At 39.2% G+C, this 24,435-nt stretch overlaps 1 protein-coding gene across 15 annotated transcripts in view; it reads left to right on the plus strand.

The window, feature by feature from the left end:
• The window catches only part of ZMIZ1 (zinc finger MIZ-type containing 1), a 518,414-nt gene extending 497,431 nt beyond the window's left edge, over positions 1 to 20,983 (plus strand). For 14 of the 15 annotated variants that reach the window (XM_019497114.2, XM_019497113.2, XM_019497112.2 and 11 more), the window contains 5 exons: positions 2,434 to 2,502; positions 3,178 to 3,425; positions 6,121 to 6,284; positions 12,453 to 12,701; positions 16,613 to 20,983. In XM_019497114.2, coding sequence (XP_019352659.1) covers positions 2,434 to 2,502; positions 3,178 to 3,425; positions 6,121 to 6,284; positions 12,453 to 12,701; positions 16,613 to 16,720 — 838 coding nt within the window. In that variant the 3' untranslated portion in view covers positions 16,721 to 20,983. The remainder of the gene's footprint in view (positions 1 to 2,433; positions 2,503 to 3,177; positions 3,426 to 6,120; positions 6,285 to 12,452; positions 12,702 to 16,612) is intronic. The other variant, XM_014601446.3, reaches the window with a different exon arrangement.
• The last annotated feature ends 3,452 nt before the right edge of the window (positions 20,984 to 24,435 follow it).

The raw sequence follows: 24,435 nt of genomic DNA on the forward strand, positions 1-24,435 counted from the left end.
AAAGCCAGAGGATCCTGGCTAGATGGTCTTTCCCCTGGTCTTGCCTGAGGGTCAGACCAATCATCATATTTGGGGTTAGGAAGGAATTTTACCCCATGGTCAGATTGGTATGAACGGTGGAAGTTTTTGCATTCCTCTGCAGCAGAGGGCATGGCCTCCTAGGATCTCTTGAGCATATATTAACAACCTTTTACAGAAGCAGGATGTTGGCTGCTATGATTCCCCTTTTTTACCTATGGCAGGTTAGGCTGTTACATCTTGCACTGTGTCAGGGTTGACTATACTTTTACTAAGAGGTTAGATTATGGATTTGTATAGGGCTGATCTTGCCTCAAGCGAGGGGTTGGACTAGATGACTTCTGGAGGTCCCCGCTAGCCCTGCTTCTCTATGATTTCTGTGGCTGTACTGAAATCATTGAATAGCACAGAGAATAACAGTACCCCATGATGCTTGAAAGACAACAAATGTAAAAAGAACAAATGGAAATATTTTCCCTTGTGGATTGTAACTTGTGGATCACTTTTACAGAATGTTTGGAAGTCAAATAGTTGTGCAAAATTAAGGACCGACTCAAAATGTTATATTAATAAGAACCGTAACTACAGAGTTACTCTAGGTAGGATAAAATTACTAAAGCTGCTATTCCTTATTTCTTAAACCATGATTATTCCATTTGCATCAACCCTGACTCAAAAAGAAACTCATCAGAGAATGCCATGGCACCAGGCAGTTGAATTGTGGATTTGTGAAGCATGAGCCACAACCAAAGACAGTATACCAGGATAGAATTATAGATCTGTTCTGGGATTACACTGGTGTCCTTCTCTGTAGTACTTTATTGTGCTTCAGATGGGTAGACAAGTTCAACCATCTGGTTTAGCCTTCTGGCTTACTTTGGACAAACTGCTGTAACTCCTCATTGGATCATTTGGGTGTGCAGAGGATGATGACACTCTAGGAATAAAGGAAATGTAATTACATATACAAGCAATTTCTTGTATATGACTGACAAATTAAATCAGATTCTCAAAAAGGAATGCTACCATCAAGTACAAATTAAAGTGAAATATGGAGTGGCAGCTCAGAGTAAAGCATGTATAGAAAAGGTAGGATATCTGCTGTTAAATTTTCTGGTGACTGCTTGAAGGAAATAAAGGGCGCTTTGACATCATCTGTTCTCCTACTGGTGAAATATGGGTAAACTAATATTTTGGACAAGAGACTTAATCCAAAATACAACCAAGCCGATCATCATCATTGAACTGGTAACAAACTATCCTTTATAATGTTTTAGCTGGGGATGGGTGTCACAAAACATTCTGCCATTCGGTTCAGTTTTTATAACCTACTGCTGAGACTATGATACAGCTCCCACTCTGCACATGGTCCACGGAGGATTTAAGTGTGTGACAGCCTCAGCAAGGGAGCCTGAGCTCTTAAGATAAGGTCACTCATTCTTTTAGCTTTGGAGGTCCCCTACTCAGTGTCTAGAGTCTCCACCAAGAAGTCAGTTTTCACTTAAAGGGGACAGGATTCATACTGCTGCAGGTGGCAGAAACTGAGGACAAGCTTTATTTGATCACTGTGCATGCCTAGACATTCAAAAATTGGAGTGCTTTCCTTCAATTAGCTGAACCTTTACAATCTTCAAGGCTGGACTGAAAATGTCATAGGATTGGCGTGCCTGGCAAGACATCAGGGGGTTCTTATTTACATCTTAATAAATGCAGGTCAAAATTGTCAAACTTTGTTTTTTAACTCTGGGCATCTCATTAATAATTGGGGACTCACATAATTAACTTGTTTTGGTTTTTTTAATATATATTTTTACTGAGCATCTGTAGCCCCACAGACATCAGTGGAAGTTGGCTCTTGGCATGTTTTCTAAAATGGGTCCCTTACTGAAATGCCTAAATATAGACTGCAGTGCTTAACTTCAGAAGTCCAAGTGTGAAAATCTTGATTTCAGCACTTGAATTGCAAGACTTTATTATTTTGAAGTTTGCTTTTATATAGCTCAAAAATGGCAATGATTAAATTTGAAAAACATCGGTGCCAGCCAGTGTTCTGAAAAGAGGTTTTCTGTGTCTAAAGACTTATGAGTTCTGAGGAAGCCTGAAAGTTTCAGTAAAAAAAAAGAATTAAAACTTTGCACATACTCCAAAAGTATATTTATCTGTCACCACAGTCTAATGATAAAGACAACAGCTTTATCTTCACACTGCCCCTATTGAGGTGAAGTAATATTAGCCTCACTTCACAGATAGAGAACTTAGGCATGTAAGCAACCTGCTCAGAAGTACACTGAATGTGTATGGCAGAGCCTGTAGTTGCCCTGGTCCCAGTCTACTGCCTTAACCACTAAAACGTCCTTTCTCCCTCTCTGCATATACATACTTATAGATATTATAACAGGTTTTGTTTCTTTCTAGTAAAACTGCTCTGCTTGAGGGCTTGGAGGTCGACCAGTATATGTGGGGGATTCTGAATGCTATACAAAAGTAAGTGAACTCTGTTTATTTCAGGTCTTATTTTTAATTAATTATATCCATTTTCTGTTCATATTGCAGATATTTTCCCATGTTTAAGTAATGATTAGGGTTATTTAATCTTATGAGAACTGGAGTTACTTGTTGAGAAGGGAGGATAAACTAAATAGGCTGGGGAAATAGTAGAGTGTGCAGAGCTGGTCAGCAGCTTCAACCTAGAGCAGGTGAGTAGTGACTGAAATTCATTATAAACCTAATGACTGTTTGGTGACTTTAAGTGAATTTATTCCAGTTCATTTGCTAATAGACCAGTTACCTAGTAGGTGTATTAATGGCAGTCTCATCAGAAAGTAAAAAAAAAAGAAAGAATGGGTGTGGAGAACACACAGTTTCTCATGTCTATAAATGTTTTCTATAATTCAGGTTTGTTATAAACTAAACAGGACTATATAAAGGAGTTTGCTTTGTTGTTCCGTTGTGTAGATAAACAGGGGAAGCCATTCTTTAAGAGCTCTCAAGCTGGCCTCTTTTAGCATCCTCTCAACTCACATCACAAGGGAAAGACTTTGAGATTGTTTTGTTCTGGGGCAACTAGAAACTATAGTTAGAATATAGCTTCTTATAGTAAGTTTAGCAAAACTGATACCAAAGAAATGCCAGTAACGTATGTTTTCTCATGTCTTCCAGCTCTGAGTTTGAGGAGGTTACCATCGATCCAACATGCAGTTGGAGGCCGGTCCCTATAAAGTCAGACATTCACATCAAAGATGATCCAGATGGCATTCCTTCCAAGAGATTTAAAACCATGAGTCCCAGCCAGATGATCATGCCAAATGTGATGGAGATGATTGCAGCTTTGGGTCCTGGTCCTTCTCCTTACCCATCCCTCCCACCACCTCCAGGGGGCAACAGCTCCACTGAGTATGGTAACCAAGGTTGGTTTAATGCTTTCATATAAACAAAAAACAACTCTAGAATCACTGATTGGTTCATTCAGCTTTTTCTGATTCATGTGGGTAGCAGTGCAATCTGTGAGTACCACTGTGTTGGAGAGTCCCTGAGCAGAAAAAAATACACAGCCACAAGTCTGAAACTCTTTAGCAGACCTATCATTATAGGGATTTTTATTAAGGAAACCACTCTGTTTAGTAAAGCACTGAGTCTCAAACATATTTTTCTGAAGTGCTCCTGTGCTTCCTGTAGTAGACAAAATGCCAGATGCTCCTGTGTCTGCTTCTGTCATGCTCAAAAACAGTTTCTTCATCTTTCTTTTTTGTATATCATCTTTCCTTCCTTTGTCCCTCCACTCAGTAGCAGCCCACTTGCTGCCAGGGGGGTGGCTATCAGACAATGCATATTGAGCCTATAGCAACATCCATGTAAGCTTCACCAGTGGCTAGGCTCATTAAGGGTCATTCTTGGATGCAGAGACAGAAGGTAGACTGCATTGCCCTCAACCACAGGAACATTTTTACTTTAGGAGGTCAGATTTAGAATTTCACTGCCTGCTCTATTCTCTTCCACTTATATGTTCCCATTCAGGAAACACTGAATTGAATACTGGCAGAAGAAGTATGTATTCAAGCAACTGGTATATTGAGACTGACTAAATTATAGTGACAATTCTGAAGAAACTATTCTGAAACTAGAGACTTTTGCACTAGCCCTCTCTCAAAAAGGGCCAGTTCTTCATACCATCAGAATCCCCAACTAAGTTACATGATGTTTACAATGGTTCTTGTAGACATTTTGGAAAGAAAATAAAGATTATGTGTACCAAGTAGTTAATTTGTTCCAATGCTTGAGACCAATATCAGATCAAGAAAATGTTTGGGTTTTCAAGTAGGTGAGCAGAACATTATAACAACAGCCATGGTCCTGCATCATGTGATGCATTTTATTCATTTCATATAGGGGAAGTCTTGTAGCTTGAGAGCAGTCATTTATACTGGGTTTTGTTTCTCTCTCTCCCACTGATCTACTACGACATCTTGGGCAAATTGCCCCATTTCTTCACTCAACACACAGACATTCAGTGAAGCTTAGTGCTTAAAAGCATTTAATGTCCTCTGGTTAAAAAGCCCTGCAGAAGAACAAAGTATTATTATTATTATTATTACTACTACTACTACTACTATTACTACTACTTTGACATGGGTGGTTTAGTTTTAATTATTTATTACAGTACTTTTCAGTGTAGCAGTAAGCATACAGCAGTATAATTTGTAAATCTAACAAAGCCTTTATAATGCAAAACCTGACTCCAGCTCCCTGCTATTAGATCTTTCCTGAGAAGTGGGGTGAGACCAGCTATGTTCTGTGAGACTTATCCGGTTTGCAGATTAGCAAAGTGAGAATTAGCAAGGCTCTACAATATTTACATGATAGATCAAAGTCCCAACTTCTTTGAGAAATACACTTACATGGCTAATGACTTCCATGCCTCTGAGATTAAACTTCTGCTTAAAATGAGCTGTGTGGAAAAGCAAATGATGCAGATGCTTCAGTTTGTCAAACTCTCTGCTTGACTTGAACAGTTAAAGCGGCTCTACTTCAGCTAACAAACTGCAGCCTCTCCAGACAAGCTCCAAATCTGTTCTTTTATTTCAGAGCTCAGTATAATCCCTTCAGTGGCTTATGTGAAATAGCTTGGTAGCTTTAGTTCAGTTCCTACTGTTCATGTCAGTAAACTGCCTGACTTGGCAGTGTTGCCAACCAAAGAAATTTTTTTTTACTGACATCCTGGAAAAAATTTTACTGACAATTCATTTTTTTACTGGCATTTTTTTTTAAACTGACATATATTTTATGTAATATAAATGTAACCCAGGGCCTACACAACAGTTAGAAGTTATTAATGCCTATTTTCCAAAAACTGAGTGAGTTTGATTAGTTTTTTTTAAAAGAAAGACCACAATAGTATAGGCTTGAGTCAAAATATGAGGTCTCTTCTCTATTAATCATAATTGAAACTACATCATCACACCAAACAAATGGTAAAATAGAAGCCATAGTGATCTGGTGCTGCAGTTACTTCCTTATGTAGGCTAGTCAATAAGCCTCATCATGAACCTGTAATCACTGTTAGACAGTAGCTAACATGGTATTTTGTAGGGTGCGCTCTATAATGCTTGTGAAAGAAACAAATGCCACAGTATACATTTAAGCTTAAGATGCCAACCATGGTGATCCAATGTCCCAAGAAGTGAATATTCTTTGGGGTCTATATTTTCTCAGCTGTATATTGCTATTCTCTTTTCCTAAGCTAATGTGGTGAGTCAAAGTAGTTGCTGTGTAAAATACCAATAGTTTTCAAGTTACTATATGAATATATCTCTACTACTACAGTTCCTTCTTACAAACGGAATAGGAATTGAACATGGCATCGCTTGATAAAAGTTAACCCTTTAATGGCAACAAGTATTTATGAGACTGCTCTAATTTTTTCCCTTCTGCTTCATTTAGTGACACAGAACAAAATGCTGTGGTATTCCACAATAAGCATCCAAATCAATGCAGCACACTATGATGGCATACTGATTCTGTGGGGCTTTTTTACAAGGATCTTTGCTGAGAGCAGTGTGAGAAAGCAGAGTCCCTTTCATAATAATTCCTTTCTTTGCTTCTTAGGTAACAGTTACCAAGGTCATGGCAATTTTGATTTCCCTCATGGGAATCCTGGTGGAACTTCCATGAATGACTTCATGCACGGGCCACAGCTGTCCCACCCTCCAGACATGCCAAGCAGCATGGCAGCTCTTGACAAGCCTCTCAGCCACCCCATGCAGGAATCTGTAAGTAAAGTTAAAGCCTGATCTTTCCCTTTTTAATTCTTGGGGTAAGGAGCAATAGAGGAATCTGTATTTTGATTGTGAGGTGCTCTTGTCTTGTAGTGGATTCTTCTATGACAGTTCCTGAAATAGGAAAGATCTGGAAAATAGGGTCAGAAGTGCTTTTTTCTTTTAGGGTTTGATTTTGGGGTAAGGGAGGCAGCAGGTTTGAGCTTTTGGAGTTGTAACTTAAGGTTGTTTATCTGAAAGAGGCAGTGTGACCCTGCACGTTAGTGTTAATCATAATGCTTTGCAGCAGCACATAGAAAACCTAGATTTCATTTCCTGGACCAAGAGGATCTGTGAATATCCAGACTCAACAGAGTATCACATAAAGCATAGCACTGACTTGCTTCAAAACAAGAGTGCAGCCTCCTGCACAATCATCCCTTGGGACAAAAATTTACATCAAAACATTGTAACGTTACATCTTGCTCAGGGTAAATTGAGGGTCTCTTTAAACAGCCCATAAACTAGTCTGGTAGGACATAGAATAGTAGCTTAGATGGTGATAGACAGACTGTTTGGATTTCAAGGATAGATGACAACCCTGCTTTGATAGCATATCAGTTGTTGAGAGGTTTTTAGAAAACATGATCCTCAGGTCTTAAGTGAACAATTAGGACCATAGGTCAGAGGAAGGTTGTTCATCCCAGAACACTGCGTTTTATGTGCAGAATTTTATATCCAGAAAATACACTACTGCAGCAACTAAGCCGATAGAAAACCTACCAGCAGCATTTAGCTTTTCAGGCTTGACTAGTCATCTATTTTAATTATAGAACTTATATCTCCACTTCTATGTTTGTTTAAATAACAAGACAGGGGCTGTATAACATCTGGCACTGTGTTAGATGGAATGGAAGAACATTTAACTTGACAAGTCATCTGTGCTATGTCTTTAATGAGTATTAGGAAGCACACTTGCAGTATATAATAAGGATGTGAGGTGGTAGCTGCTTCAGATTGCTCTACTCATTCACTGTCTCTTGTAGCTGGCAGCAGGTTTTTAGGTTGGTAAGGAATAAGAAGGCATTCACAAAGGAAACAGTGCAAAGGGTACTTAGAACATGTTGGAAAGCCCAGAAGGTTATAGGAAAAGGCTGGTTGTAGAGAAGTAGTCCAGAAATCACAAGTGACTTTGTGCACTGTAAGTTAATATGCAATAATTCAAGGCATACAAGAAAATTCGTCTGACAAACTCTCTGCACCCAGCTTGGTGAGCAGTCCATGGTATCTGCATCTGAATCAACTGCATAGTACTAAAATAAAGTACAGTGAGCATTTGCTACCAGCAGCAACCATCCATGCAAACCACCTATGCCTTCGAAATCAAGGGTGCAGAGACTTCTGCTTTGCCTCCAGCTAGAGAACACTTCAAACAAGTCATAAGTCAGTTGGTGCAGTTTGCCTTCATCAGAGTTAAGCAGTGTTACTGCTCTTGTAGCTGGCCAAATGAAATTTCACCAGACAAATGGCAGATTATCTGCTTAACATATGAGTGAGGAGCTGAAAAGTTGTACTGCCTTCTATAAACTGTACTACTAAGAGAAAATATTAAGGGCAAAATTCTCTCCAGCCTCTGCTTCTTGCAAAAGAGTAAAGGGGTAATGGGAGCCCTATTTTGCAGTTGTTAGGTTTTATGGGCCAGTGAGACAGCCCTGACATTGATTTAGTAAATTGTCTCTCTACCTGTAGACCTTTGCTCCACCCATTCCTCACCGTGATGTGTTCCCTGTGCTCCTGCAGAGACAGAAGTAGCAGTCAGTAGTTTCTGGTATATATCATCTGATGGTTCCTTCCTGCCCACCAGGGAAATGCTCAGTTGACAAGTTATGGCTGTTTTGCAGCTACGTTGCCCTGACTGAATTGCACAACGAAACCAGATTGACTGTGAGAATCTGGCCCCAAAGTCTTCAGATAATTTCTCTTGAAGAGATTTTGTTAGGAGCCTACTTCAGCTACTATTATTACTACTATTATAAAGTATCCATTTTCATCCCTCTATTTGTCTTTAGGTATCTTTCTATCTTTTCTCTCTCCTACCTTAAAAATAAATCTTTGCTGTAGGAAGTGAACAAGACTATATAAATGTGAAAAACAACTCTGTAAATCTACAACTTATTGGTAACTGTATTCTATTGCACCAACTCTTGAGTTGCATAGCCAAATTTTCTGTGAACAGGACACCACTATATTTATATAACTGCAAAACACAATGCATGATAATAGGAATATTAATATAAACCAAGCTAATGCATAGCTTGTTTTGTTTACCTTTACCTCTTTATTCATTTATTTTTTGTTTTTATTCTACTATGTACATATCTCCATTATAGAAACATAATTTAATGTTGCTCCTTTGTCCACCTCCAACTTTCCCACTGAGGTCAAAGGAAGTTCAGTAGCCAACATGTTCAGTAGCTCAGTAGGTATCCACCACCTTAGTACTATCAGAACTTACTCTCATTCTTGTAAATATTGTGCTAGTGCAGGGGCGGGCAATTAATTTGGGCAGAGGGCTGCTTGATAAGTTTTGGCGAGCTGTTGAAGGTTGCATGGGTAGCCCCGCCCCTTCAGTTGCCCCACCCCCCGGTCACCCTCTTGGGACCAGAAGTCCCGCCCCCGAACCCTGGACCTTTGCCACCAGAAGTCCCTCCCCTTGCCCCTGGAAGTACTCTTTTTGGAGAGGTGGCCTTGGAACCTGTCCCCTACCACAAGCAAGGACCCAGCCTACCCCATCAGGCTCCAGGCATCAAAAGCTGGCCAACCCCCCCACCCATCACTGGTGCCAGCATGACCTGGTCCTGACTCATCCTAGCTTGCCCCTCCCCCTGTGGCACAGCGGAAGCCAGCCCAGGCCCAGGTCCCCTCACCAGCACAGCACCCTCCAGTGCTGTGGGACCCCTCCTGTCCCAAGCCCGTCCTGAGCGGCACACGGCTCCACTGTAGCTTCTGCTGGCTGGTGCCGACCCGGCCAGGCTTGTCCCATCCCCAGCAGCATGTGGGAAGCCAGCATCTGGTGCCGCTGGCTGCCACCGGAGGCTTTTAAAGAGGCAGCCGCCATTATCTGGGTTTTGAAGGGGCTCCGCAGGCCGGAGGGAAGTGCTTGGCAGGCTGTATTTTGCCCTCCCCTGTGCTAGTGCTTTCTTGCTTCTGTATCAAACTGGTAGCTTAGCTCAGTGCCCCAAATCTGACATAGATGAACACCTGATGTTTCCAAAGATATTATAAATAGTCTCATCCTGGACAGCAGGGAGCAGCCTTAACATAGGGCTGAGTAGAGAAGGTTGATCACACCAAGTGTCTCAGGAAATGTGACAAATGAAAGAGAGATTCTGACAGTAGGTTTTAGCAATAATGAATTGGGTTTTTAGAAATATAATTCATCAACAATGATGTTCCACCCATGTAAGAAGAAGAGAAAAATAAATCCAAGATCTGGCATATGGCTACAAGAAAGGAAATGAGCCTTTAGTGTTATAGGATCTTAGTGGGCACCCATATTGGACAACTATAACTATGATACATATTACTAAGTATATTCAGCAGTAATTTGAGGTTCTGCAGTGAGATGGAAACACAAGGTGGTGGATTAACCTGCATTGCCCTTTTCTCTACAGTCAGATTACCATTGAGGTCAGAGGATTATTAGGCCACAGCTGGCACATTTATTATCTAGAACTCACACTTGTATACATCATGTCAGCACTGTGGTGCCATTAAGTAGTCAATAGAGTTGTATCCCCACAGCTCTTAAATGTCTACTTTCTGGAGTGCTTACATTATAGGAATACCAAAACACAAGAGAATTGGTGGTCTCAGCATTCTTTGCTGTACACTCAAGCTGCACCTTTTTTAGACTTTGCATTATAATGTGAATTAGTGTCTTCAAAATATAAAAGGAGCATGAACAAAGATGCCTGAGAGAACAGTTTACTCTATAATCAGCAATCAGATATCAAGCTAGACAATGGATTATAATGCTGTTTTTTTGGAATCTTTATCGCTTGATGTCATAATGAACAATTACCATCTAACTGACAAATACTTCAGGGACCAAAACACTAATTTGACTAGTCAAGTCAAATATCAGAAGGGGTTTTTGGGTTCAAATTGTATAAATTAACCAGACACCTCCAAAATAATCATTTTGTGAGAAGAGAGGGGAAAACTCCTTTCACAGGTTCTCAGCACAACTTTAACTGTTTTTAAAAATTGTTTACATTTCCACACTTTCTTTTGGACAGTTCTTCAACAAGTTAATAGGGAAGTCAAAGCATTTAAATAGCTATAACTGCTGTTCAGTTTCTCTACACTTACACATAGCTATTGTTGTGAGATTTGTGTACTGTATGGTGCATAGACTTTGTACTTGTCTTCCCATTTGGAAAAAGCTGTATGACATAATGCACCCTCAGACTGGTATAACTGGATCCATGCTAAAAGGGAGAGGGTTTGCTCCAATCTTTCTCAATGTCTTTATGTCCTGACAGTATGAAGAGGCCTATATGGAAATTATAGTTTCACAGTTATGATTACAGTTACGCCCTCTTTCACTGCTGTTTATACTGTAAAGAGATTGGAAAAAAAACTTCCATGTAAATGTGTGTGGGGCCTCCACTGTATTTTCGTTTTCAGAAGCATAGACATGGTTGAATAAAAAATGACTGTTTTCAATTCATTGACTGTTGTAAAAGCATTCTATTAAGATTAGCTTTTCTATTCATATTAGGTTTTAGAATAACTCCCTTTTACTTTCCAAAATTAAATTTTAAGACTAGGTAGTCTGACCATGCTCTTTGCAGTGGAAGGGTCAGTTCTGACATAGTGTTTTCTTTGCTGGCTTTTGTTGGTTTGTGTTGGGTTATTTTCATGCTATTATTGTTTGTCTCTGCTCTTTTATTTCAGCTCTACTTTGTGGCAATATGTAGACATTGTTCACATTTGCTCATCCATTTACCCAGTTAGTGTGAGGACGCTGACTTTATGAACAGCCATGCACTTTTCTTCTTATGGCTTTAAGGTCTAGTTCTAAAGAATGTTTCAGCATTAAAAGTGACATATAGGGCACTGACAGACATGCGGGGAAAAAGTGCTTTCCCAGAAGAAGCAGCGTGTTAGTTCAACTCAGCTCTGCAGCGTCTGTATATATTGGGTTCTTCAGTGGGCCTTTTTGGTGCTTTTAGCTAAAGCTGATTCTATGAGTTATTAGAGAAAAGTGCCATAAAAGTCCCATTGAAGCATCTGATCTATACAGACATTGGGTGAGCCGGGTCTAACTAATGTGATGCCTCTTCTGGGCATACTCTGGGCTCAGTGCATGGAGTTTAAAGTGCCATTTTGGGGGGGGCGGGGGTGGGGGGTTACTTCTGTAAGCAGCTGTAAAGGAAGGAAGTATTGGGCTTGTGCCCTTACTTGCTTCTCTGTGATGTGAAAGGAGAACTGAAAAGTTCTTCCATAATAACAATGTTTTGAGCATTTGTTTGGTTTGGGGAGGTTTTCCTCGCATAAAAATATCAAGGCTGGCAAGTCTTTACCTATTTTTATTAGAGGCCTCAGATATGAATGGGGAACTTTCTCAGCCCTCAACTGGAGATGTTCAATCCCTGACAAAGACAGCTCTTTTGGCAGGTATTTTTTTGTAACCAAACCCCACTCTCCTCCAAGATTGGAGTGGAATGTCAACAAAATCCCGAATAGTGTCTGAGTAAAAATGATGTATCTTCAGAGTTAATCAGGTCTCCCTTGAATAATTTAACTAATGTCATAATGCAACTGCTTCTCTGCTCATCCATAGGTGTTCAGGGAAAACACCACTAGGGTTAATTACACCTGAATTACTAATCCAAAAAAGAGAAGACGGCTGCTTTTTTCATGCCTTCTTTTGCACATCATGGTAAAGCAACAAAACCCTGCACAAATCCGGTGTATTTTTTCCCCTTTGCTAATGACCTTTAAAGAGAGAAACATTTCCTCTAATTTTGGGATATGGGATTCTCTTTTCTGATTGCTTTTTTTTTTTTTTGGTTTGTTTTAACATTCAGTTATGGAGTTTCATTTTCTTCAGACACCTTGACCACTGTAAGTCGTGGCCTCACTTTCTTTTCCTGCTTTTTTCCTCCTTCACAGATCCCTCATCCTGGCAGCACTGATCAATCCCATAGTTCCATGCAGCAAGGTTTGCACGTACCTCACCCCAGCAGCCAGTCAGGGCAGCCATTACATCACAGTGGTCCTCCTACCCAGCAGTCCCGGCAGCCACCACAGGCCGCTTCTAGCAACCATCCACACAGTGACCTGACCTTTAACCCCTCCTCAGCCTTAGAAGGTCAGGCTGGTGGACAGGGAGCATCTGACATGCCGGAGCCCTCACTGGATGTAAGTCTGTGTCATACTATCATCTGCCTGCCTTAGACTGTGCTTTACGTTTCTGAGAGGTTGGGGGGGGAGGAAGGAGAGGGAGAGGGAAGCAGCTTTCGCAGCACATGTCATCGTTTCATGCTTTGTTACATGAACTTAATCACTGAAGCTGAGATGACAGGCACTCGTGGCTTGCTGAGAAAACCTTTCTGTTTTAAGCAGCTGCATGACACTCAAGCCATATCTTTCTAGCATGGGTGTTTTCATTCAAGCAAGCTTTTCTCAAGAGAGAGTGTGGCATTTAAGCATCTTCTTTCTTTCTTTCTTTCTTTCTTTCTTTCTTTCTTTCTTTCTTTCTTTCTTTTGACTGGTGAGCCTGAATATTACGGGATCCTGAAGTTCTCCTGAACAAGGGGCAGGGAAGGGAATCCTTATGATTCAGACCAGGGCCTGAATTTGTAACTGAGCAATTGCAATTTGGTCCCTGCTTCCCTTTGCTCGTAGTTTGCACCAAACTGGCATAGTTTACCATCCCTCTCCCTTCTAGCTGGTGTAGCATTAGGGCTGTGCCAACATCTGTACAATAGCAGCCCTGCAGAGGCTATTCCTCCTCCATCATGCAAAGACAAACTGGGCAGATGGTCCATGGAAAGGAGTAAGCTGAACGAATGCCTTTTCCCACTTACTCCTCTCCTGGTTCACTTAAGGGTGCTTGTGACTGAATCCTCTTCTGTCAGTTTCTCTGTCTCCATACACTTTTCTGATAAAAAAGCACCACTTCTTCACATTTAAATTTTGTAGTGGGAGGATTTGATTTGGTTTTGAATAATTTGCTCCCGTGCTCATATTTCTTGGTGATTGTAACTTTTAAGAAATGTTCACAGGTGTGCTGCAGACTTACATATGTGTTTTATTATTCATGCACACTTGTATGTTCTCTGCCATATACCAGCCTTTAAATAACCTTACAAAAAAGGGGAGAGAGGCAAGATCAGGGCAGATTGGATGAACCAAACCATTCTTGAACTACTACTTATAAAATGCTCTGAGTGGGTTGGTATCCAATAAGCTTACATGGAAATCATTAAGGGACTGCAACTTGAGTGGCAGCTATAGAACTGAATCCTTAGAGACCCCATTCAAATAGCATTAATAGGTCACACAAACATTTAAGTAACAGTACTCTTTTGAAATAGGTGTTCATTTTCCAGTACCTAAATGATATGCAGACTATTTAATATCTGGATATCTAGCATAATATACTGAGCACATACTTATCACTCATCAGATCAGAGTGGCTTTATAAAAGGAATGCAGAATTTTCTTAGTTGATAAGACAAGTACAGTAGAATGTGAAAAGAGTTCTTTAGAACATAGGCAGAAATTAATTACTGAGCAACACTTTGTAATGGGCTTAGCTTTTAGTGACCTTGTGAAGTGAGGATTGGATAAAAATGGCATGTGACATTATTAGTGTATCAGAAGCAAGTTTCAAAATTTGCAATAGATGTCTGGCATTGTCTACTCATTGCTAGGCAAATTACTCTTACTTTTCCATTGCAACTCTCAATGATTCCCAGCACATAAGAATGTCTCTGAAGATCTTTGGTGATGTTCTCCAGCTGCCTGGAAGATATTCTAATTTTCAGAAACCTTCCCTCTTTTTACAAGCTCAGAGAGCAGGTCAAATTATCCACTAAGTGGCAAAATTATCTAATCAAAGATTACATTTACAGTACTTCACTGTGGACTAAAGGCATCACTGGCTCATTTTGGCCACATTTAATCAAATTCACTAGTCTTTTACCACTGTAGGTTTATTTTAAACGTATTCCTAAACTTGAAAAAGTTTGTCTGGAGACTTTATCCAGATTTTCAAAAAGGATATGAAGCAATGAGACTCAGAAATTAATTACATTAATTCTTTACAATAAATTGAACTATAAGATCTCAAGGACAAGAGCTATATTTTTCCCTGTACAGTACTTTGATCAGTGGGCCACAGTTTTGGGAGAGTGTGCCTTTATGTAGTATTGTATTAAAAAATATTAATAGTATGTGAAAGGATGGAATGTAAGTGCTCCATCTCTTTAGTCCAGAATGATAGCATGTTCTTAAGTGTAATGCATGGTCTTGGAAAAAAATAACTTCTAATAAAAGTTACTTCAGTGAAATTCAGCTTTTTTTTAATTCCCACCATCATTTTTTTAAAAGCAAATAGAAAGGACAGTTTTCATATCTCTCTTAATTAAAAATGTCACTTACATTTCTTTATAAATGTATTAAAGATACATTTACTTGATTAAAATTAGGGGACTGGCCTGCTTTTTCACAGCAATAACATACCTAATATTAGTATAGTGGTGCTTAGCCATGTTAGTCTGAAGCCAGATGGAAGGCAGGGCAGAGTGGCATGTCTGCAGCGCCACAAATGACACATTCAGGTGTTCTCTGTACTGCAAGAGTTTTTTTGATATCCAGGGGTCAAAAAATCTGTGGAGAAAAAGGGCAGCGCATGCCACTCAAAAGCGGAGCCGGGCCACCCAGAGCCACACTGCGGCTAGCAGCCAGGCTCTGCGCAGCAGAATTGCCACTGCTGCAGCCCCAGGAGGCCCCTAGGACCTCAGGTAAGGCTGCTAGGGTCAGCCAAGTGCTGGCCCCAGTCTCACCTACTGCCCCCAGGGTATCTTGCTGTGCTCCAATGTGCATGCGGCACAGGTGTTCTCTGGGGACAACTAATGGTGGTGCATGGTGCGTTGTTGCTAGTTTTCCTTGGGGAACCAAACGTCTGCACCATGTGTGGATGCAGTCTTAGACACTAACTGGTTCCAAGAAGCATGAGCTTTCATAGGCCAATCTACTTCATTAGGTCCCAAATCTGACTTCGGATTTGGGGCCTAATGAAGCAGGTTGTTACTTATGAAAGCTGATGCGTATCCAACCACCCTTGCCTAGCGTTCACCTAATGTTAGTATAGTAGTTTCAGTATTGTAAAGTATACATTTTAGTTTTACAAGACTTGAAAACACACAGCAATTGGAAAGTTGTCCATCTCACTGCTGATACATGTGCTAAAGTTGTCCATATTGTTTTAATTTTGTCAGTGAGAGAATAAAACATACTTATTACAGACCCCTTTTCCCTTCCCAATTTTTCATGCAACATTTTTTGCTTTTCAAGAAACCATTAGGTGTAGAATAAACTGGAAAATGTCACTGGCTATGAAACAGAAGTTAGGATTTCCCCATATGTGTCGGATCAAAAGAGTGCTGAATGAAATTTAGAACAAGAATATATGAAGCGGTTTGGCAGTGGGAATATAATTAGAAAATATTTCTGCAAGTACTCTCCAAAAGTTACAGTTATTAGGGAATATACTCTGCTGCCACATCGGGGTATCGTACCCCTGGGCCCTTAACTTGGTCTGAGTCACACCATAAACTGCTGATGATTCACCTTTCCCAGGAAATGCTATTTTGTCTACTTGAAGCTTTTGTTTAAATGATGATCAAAATCAGTGTACATTGGATTTTTAGTTTTATGCTTTTTGTGAATGTTGCATATGAGAAAATGATCAAGAAAAACCTTTGAAACCATCACCAACCAGGGAATAAATTGAAATCCATGTAATAAACTCACTTCTCTCTATTTACAAAATTTGCGATGGTGTGGTTGGCTATGAAATTGTAAATGACACGATACTGGGATGACTGAAATTCTCTTGGCAAAAGTGGGTTATACAGGTTTTCCCAATTAAGTGACCATAAAATCTTGATGCTACACTACCTGAATGAGTTTTGTGTGCGTCACATCTTTGGAGCTATTCCAGTATATACACATGAAAGTCAGTTTCCAGGAGGTTTTAATCCCTTGTTCTACGAACGCATTTCTGTTACCTGTAATTTTCCTTTTATCTTTATATTTTGTAGCTGCTTCCAGAACTCACAAATCCAGATGAGCTGCTTTCGTACCTGGATCCTCCTGACTTGCCAAGCAATAGCAATGACGACCTTCTTTCTCTCTTTGAGAATAACTGAAATCATGTGTATTTCCCCCATCCCTCTCACTTATTCACACATGTGTGGCTGCACAGCAAGGATCTTAACACTCCCTTTCCACAGAAGATAAAACAAACTCACGACTGTGATCAATGGTGCACTCCCTGCTTTCTTCATCTCCAAACTGTTTTTGTCAGCGTCACGGACTGTGAAAGCAACGGGAGGAAAAAATAAACAAATGTGGTGATCTCAGACTTCTGCTAAGCATCACAACAAAGCATAGACAATTGTGCAGCTATTGGAAACCCCATTCTTTGTTAATCCCATAGAGAGAGAGTTCTGTGATACACATAGTGTGAAGTATCCTGGCAAAAACCAATCTTGGCAAGGGAGGAAAAGGCAACAAAATGGAACTGTCTTAATTGACCAGTCTCAGAATGTCCTTCCAACGACTGTTCTTCCATTTTTTTTAAAACTGTATCTCCCTTCTACCCACTTACCTTTCTCCACTTTCCCCAATTGCAGATTTGTGTTGGACAAATTGTATTGGCCACACACACAAAGGAAAACAAAACAATACAAACAAAACCACATAAAACACCAAAAAGCACAAATTGTACAATAAAATGTCAAGGGTAGGGAAGAAACACCTACCGCATCAAAGGGAGACTTCTGGTTAGCTAATGTTTTGTCTTCAGTAGAGGAGTCCTGTGAATCTCCAGGCTGCAGCCAGTGTGTGTTTGGGTTTATGAAATGCAGGAATCTTCCATGCTCATTTGCAAAAGATTCCTCTGCTCAAACACACAGACTTAATGGGGGGGAGGAGGAAGCAACTTTTCTCTGTTTTTTTTTTTGTTTCTTTTTGCTGGTTTTGGTTTCAAATCACTGCCATTTGTGGCTGCATTAATATCCAACTGTTGAGATTATTTTATATATATATACATATATATATATATTTGCCATATATCCATATAAGGCTATATCCATACAAGGGGCCAGGGGTAGTGCAAACCAAAATGTTCTTGATTATCACCCAGAGCCTTCAGATTCCTCAGCCTCTGTGTCATTTGGTTTTCTGTACTGCACAATGCGTAGTGAGATGAGCTGGGTGAAGGAAGGTCAAAAAGCACTGTAACATCACTAACAGCATATTCTTATTAATAATCAACTTGAAAGGGGCACTGAAATTGGACAGACACCTTAGAGCTTCTCTTGTTTTGCTTTATGTTTTATTTTCAAGACTGTTACATATAGTTTTGCCTTTTACTTTTCTTCTTCCTTTATTTTAACTCTTGAGCTGCCAGGATGTTTGTTCACCAAGGATGGGCATGGGGAAAATAAGTAATTGTTGGTATGTTACTACTGCCCTCGGCAGACCCAGTGCCACAATCACCGTCTTGCCCCTGTGATCTGTGCTTCTCGTGTGGTTGCTTCTCCTGCATGAGCTTCCTATTGCTTCTGTGCCCATTTTTGTGTGCGATCTCTCTCTCGTCTCTTTCTCTCTCTTATAAATTATGTACAGTAGCTGTGTAAGAAGTGCATGTGTGCCAACTTTGCCCTTGTGGTGCGACATTTCAGCTTTTGCCCGCTGTACAGTTCTTGTTTTCTTTGTTACTAAGACAAATTTGTCCAACCCATTTCCTCATCCCAACTCCAATCCAGTATGTCCTTATTCGTGCTCAACTATAAGTTTTCAACTTAAGTGCCAGACGGAATTATGTTGGGTTTTTTGTCGTTACTGTTGTTCTTGTCTCTTTGAATAGGTAATTCTCCCCCTCCTTTAGTTTGCGATGTAAATGGCATGCCATGTGCTTACAGTTCTGGATTTGCTTTCCTCACCAAAGTCATTTTTGTAAATTCTTTTTGTTAATGTTTCCCACTACTGCTGTACATGCGTCGTGATATATATATGCTAGTCAGCAGCACCTTGCTGTAGATATTAAAGGAAATGGCAGTTTAGTTCTTTTATTTTCCAGTAGGAGTATTGAATCTGTCAAACATTTTATGTAGAGATGTTCCCACACTTATATTTTTCCTGTTTCGAGTTTTTTTAAAAAAGGCGCTGTTCATTATGCAAAATCAATTATTTTAAGAATTGCTATTGTAAATATCTTTGTGAATATTTTAGTATTGTCTTTGATAATATTCAACATTTTCATGATCTGGTTATACTTTTGCTGGTGTTTTTAAATACCTTGTCTGAAGAAAAATATGGGTCCTTTTTTTAAAAAAAAATAACGAGGGTTCTTTAACAGAATAAGGGAGCATTTTTTTTCCTTTGATAAATTAGCCCAACCTTCTTATCCATTTCTCAAATGAATTGATACATCGTGCAGTACCTGGATGATCAGGGTCCAGCTCTGTCATGCAACCAGGATACTAGGTGATTGCTTGGGGCAAAAGTAAAATGTTCATTGACTGCGTGTGGCTGATTGTGGGCTGGCAATGGCAGGTATTGGGCCAGTTTACCTCAGTCAACAGAACAGCTAGCACCAGCTGTTTGAACAAGTAAATGTGCACTATGGCAAGCAGCAAGTCTATAAGGTACAATATTTATATCACTCTATTGGCATTCTGGTCTTTGAAACTGGAGCTCTCTAACACTTGGGGCTGTTGGTGGGGGGGAGGGGGTGGGAAACAATACTTTATGTTTGTTCTGCTTAGAATTGTCTTTTTTCTTATGTAGACTTGACAGCCAGTAGAGAATCTCTACACAATATTAATGATACCTTTATAATACATAGTGACATGGTTGTGGTGTGGTGCTATGATCACACAACTGGTAGGAAAGACCATTCTTCAGTTACAAATGTGTTTTGTAGCCATTTTACTGTAGTAGTTTTCCCCTGTATTTTGCTGCATCATTTATATAGGTGTTTAAGTCATTTGCATGGGCAGATAATGATAAACTGACAATGTATTGCCCTTAGGGATTTTTTTTTTAGCCATAGATCTTGGAATAAAGAATGCTTCTTGCTATGAGCTGGAACTGGTTGCTCGGATTCTAGTCTGGTTCTATTAAATTGCTTCACCCCATTGTTGTTCGAGCAGCTGACTAAATTTGCTACCTGAAAAGATTCTTCTATTTAAGAAAAAATATTCATTTCAGATCAGATGTATTAAGGATTGATCTTTTGCTATAGTATTCTAACTGTATCATTTACAGGGGTACCTGTTGGAAAGCATAAAGGGAAAAACCCCACAAAGAATAGCAACATGTTATGGGTGTTTTTTGCATTTACTTCGAACAGTAATGGTGGAGAATTAAAACAGACCTTTTTGCAGTTGATGTTTTAAGTCTATGGGAATATTTGCTTTCTAAGACAGTAATACAATATGGTTCTTAGCCATCACCCAACTGTCGAACATTTGAGACAGTTTCAAGACTCTCTGTCAGTTAAAATCAGGTACTGTACAGGGGATTCAGCATGGAAAAGCTTTTAAAAATGAAAGTGTAATTAACTTTTAATCTTTTCACTGCCATAATGTTAAAATGTAGAGAAAAACCTACCAAATAGGATAATCACACTCATTTTCCTTTAAAGCTCAATTATGATATGAAATTCCCAGTAGTGTTTTTATTATATTTTTGTTTATTTTTTTTTAAATTGTTCCCCTTTGGAAGCTCATCTGGGAAAGAACCCACAGAGATCTACAGTTCTGCTGCCAAGACATTATTATAGGACTGACAGATACACACCAATGTCTGCAGTGGAGACTCAAGGGACAGCTGTACATATGTAAATGACAAATAGAGACATGTTAACAGAAATGCATTCATTTTCCTTGGAATGTGCATTGTTTTTATTTCACAGGAAAAAAAAAGCTTGAAGCTCCATCTTATGTGGAAAATGAATCCTGTTTGTTAGCGTTTGTGAAGTCTCAGCATTTGTTTCACTTTCACTTCTGTAATATACTCTGACTCCTTGTTTTGTTTTGTTTTACCTACATGTAATATCTAGCTTATGTGTACTAGTCTATCACCTGTGTATTTTTAGGGTGCTACAGAAGTAATGAAGAAAATAAGGGGATTAAAAAAATTGTAACCAAATTCATACTTTGTACAATTTTTGATATCACGATCAGAAGAGAATTAAAAAAAAAAGTACAATCTGAAGTAACATGCAAAAATGGCCATTGTCCTTGTTTGTACATTGTATGTACAGTACAATGCAATCATTTCATACTTTAAACTGGTCAGAAAAAATAATTGTGATTTTTAGTCTTGCAAAACTGTATGTAGTTAGATGATGTGACAACCTAATATTTATCTAATAAATATGTATTCAGATGAAACCTGTATATTAGGTGTTCATGTGGTTATTTTGTATTTAAAGATCAAATTATTTGACTATTGCTAGACATTTATATACTCTGTTGTAACACTGAAGTATTCTCATTTGCTCATGTTATTTTTTTTCCTAAATAAATTTGCAAAAATTAAGGTTTGGCTAATTGGCACCTGCTTTGTAAATTTGAAATTCTTTTTTTTTAAACCAACAGAAGAAATCCACTTTGTACATTCAGTTGAAAATGATTATACTACACAATGGAAATATATGGGAAAGTGGACCGGGATACAGAAGGGCAAGAAGGGATGAACCAGGGTGTGGAAGATGGAAAATAGGATGGACATAGATTTTCGGGTGGGTACCAGACTGCAAACAAAAGTCCCCAGAGTAGAATTTATCCCTAACCTTGCTGTTTATATTTTGAAATGAAATCTGTTTGCAGCATTGGGAAATAACAGCAGGAAGGGTTGTCTCTTGTGTTGAAATGTGTGTGTTCTATAATGAGAAGCTATTGTCTATTCTTTCTTGTGGAGAGTAGGCTTTCATGGAAGGATTAAACATCTAACACAGCAGCTTGTTAATTTTGTCTTTGTTTTAAATCCCCAGGCGTTCTAATATTTTTAGTTAAATCAGAACCTCTAATTAAAATAAATTGAGTGATTTGGGAAGAAAATTGGAATCAGATTTTTTTTTAAACGTCCCAAAGTTAAAAATGTACAGCCTGCTTTTAAAATACATCCTTTCTGACCCAAATCCTTCCAAATTTATGGCTGGAGCATACATTTCTGTACACTGAATAAACTCAGTGAGATTATGTGTGCAATAGTAAGAGATGCCAAAGTCCTTGCAGGTTCAGGGCTGACTATTGCAGGTACAAATAGCAGCAAATTGCCTTAACATGAAATGTTTCAGGAACAGCTATATCTGAATAACTCAATATATGTACACAATTATTCCAGAATAAGAGTATCATGTACATGCTTAGCTTTAATCTACTTTCAAAGTGCATTAATCCAAGCAGCATTTTTCCATAATGCCTACCATATGGCTTTACTCTGAAATATCTATGCCTGAAAACTCCTTGTAGAGACAAACCCTTATTTTTGCTTGAAAATATACATTTGTTAGGCATATATTAATCAGGTGTGGTTTGAGAGTCTTCCCAGAATCTGACCATTGATTTTTTTTTTTTTTTGGCCCTTAATCTCTAGTGTGCTGTCAGCAGTACTCCTCTGAGAACTCTCACATAATAAAGTAAAATAGCTGAGTTAAATTGAATGGTGACCAAAAAACTAATACAGAATAAGCATCTACCTTTGCTCTGGGTCTCCCACTCATTCCAGCAAATAACGAGTAGTTGTTTTCTTGTTTTCATTTTCCTGGAAAATTCCATCGAGTCTCATGCAACAATATACACCATGCAAAAAATTGCTACACCATTATGAGGATGGTATGAAGAGCTCAAGGGATGTTCTTAAGAAAATTTGTACAGGTGGATCATCTCCATTAGGGTATCTCATAGAATCACAATAAGTATTTCTTCTATATTTTGTTGATTCTGATTTTTCCTTTTATACAGATGAACAGTTTATTCTATGTATCATTCATTCAAATGCTGCATTATAAGCTTACCATTTATTAATATTCTCTATTTAAAAGATAATTCATTCTTATATAGCTTCAAACTTTTCTCATTGCCAAATATTTCCCAATAGCTCAGAAAAGGTATTCAGATGCTAAAGTAAGAGACCTAGGGTTCTCTCTGACTAACAAAGATCCTTGAATTTTTTTTGTTACGGTTTTCCTTTGCCTTCTAACTTATGGCCTTTTTATGAAAAAGTGACCTGATCTCTTTAGACCAGGGGTCAGCAACCTATGGCCCATAGGCCAGATTCAGCCTGTAATGCTGAGCGCAGTGTGATGGCAAGGGGAATTGGAGGCATTCAGAGGCAGAAGTAGACACAACTGGGCCGCAAAAGGCAGTCAGTCTGCTTTTGAATCTAGCTCTGTTAATTTAGTCTGCCATCGCTGAAAGGTTGCTGACCCCTGCTTTAGACTTATGGGGCAGGGAACATGTTTTTGGTCTGTGTTTGGACAGTGCCTATTGCCTAATACACTGGGGTGTTGATCAATTACTGGAAGACTTAGGTTCTATAGTAATATAAATAAGTATGATTCCAACCAACTTCCTCTCATCTCTTGAAAAAGGTAGAATGACCAGTATTGAAAGTCAGAGGTAGTTAGACATGTTAGTCTGAAGTCAGGCAGAAAGCAGAGCCGAGATGCGCGAAAGCGTCATATAATCCTCTTACCAATGCCTTATGTGATTAGGGTAGTGAGTAGTATTGTCTCATTCTCCTTCAGTGCCTCCCCGGTGTTTCTCTTCTTTAAAAGTCTTGAATATAGTCCTTTTTTTTAATGTTCTGGGCCCTGGTTTTCGACAATGTTCTGCAAGTAAAAACATGCTAACCTATCTGTGTTCTGAATGTAGCCAAGTCCTTCTGACTCTCATTGTCAGATCTCTGTCTCATACACTTGGCTCTCTTTCCTGAATTTTGAATTATGACTAAAATGTCACCCAATTATAGCTTTTCATTTTCTGTATCAAGATCCTACTTAGGATATTACTTCTACTGTATGTCCTTGTGTCTACTAACTGCATGCAGTCCTTCTCGAATATCTCAGATACAGAGGATATGCCCCATTAGGGATGACCTTTGATCCGTCTAGTCTGGTATCTTGTATTCATCATTATACAAAATACTTCAGAGGAATATAAAAGCAACCATTAATGAACCTAAGCAATTACATAATATTGTATAGAAGGGAGGGGTAGGGCAATTCTTTCATGACCCCAGAGGACTTCAACACACTCTTGATATGTATCATAATGATTTGTTTGCTCACATAGTTCATCCCTTCTCTCATCGTTTACCTAACTCCTTGACCAATCTGGCTTCTCTTAGTCAATGGTTTCCCACCATATTTACTGTTTAGTGGATGCCACCCTTGTTAAACCTAGTCCCTTTTATAAATCTATTAGACTAACCAATTAAATCATGACCTCCTTACCTAGTTTCCCTTATGATATACATACTTCATTTGCCTGTTACTTGACATCAAATTTGTAATTTTTGCTGGGGTTATTCTTATCCAGAAGTATGGAGTTAAATGCTCTCTAGATCAGCAAAACAAACAAGTTTTTATACATCCATGGAGTGAAAAATAATCAAGTTCCCCTGACTACAAAGCTTTTTTTCTGGGTACTGTTTGTAGACTATAAGCCATCTTAAACCAGCATGGGTTCGTGGCGGGCAGATCGTGCCTGACCAACCTAGTCTCTTTCTATGACCAGGTTATGAAACGCCTGGACGCAGGAGGAGGGGTGGATGTCGTATACCTGGACTTCAGGAAGGCCTTCGATACGGTATCCCACCCCATACTGGTGAACAAATTAAGAGG

The sequence above is a fragment of the Alligator mississippiensis genome, chromosome 6, assembly GCF_030867095.1.
Source record: "Alligator mississippiensis isolate rAllMis1 chromosome 6, rAllMis1, whole genome shotgun sequence".
NCBI lineage: Eukaryota > Metazoa > Chordata > Crocodylia > Alligatoridae > Alligator > Alligator mississippiensis.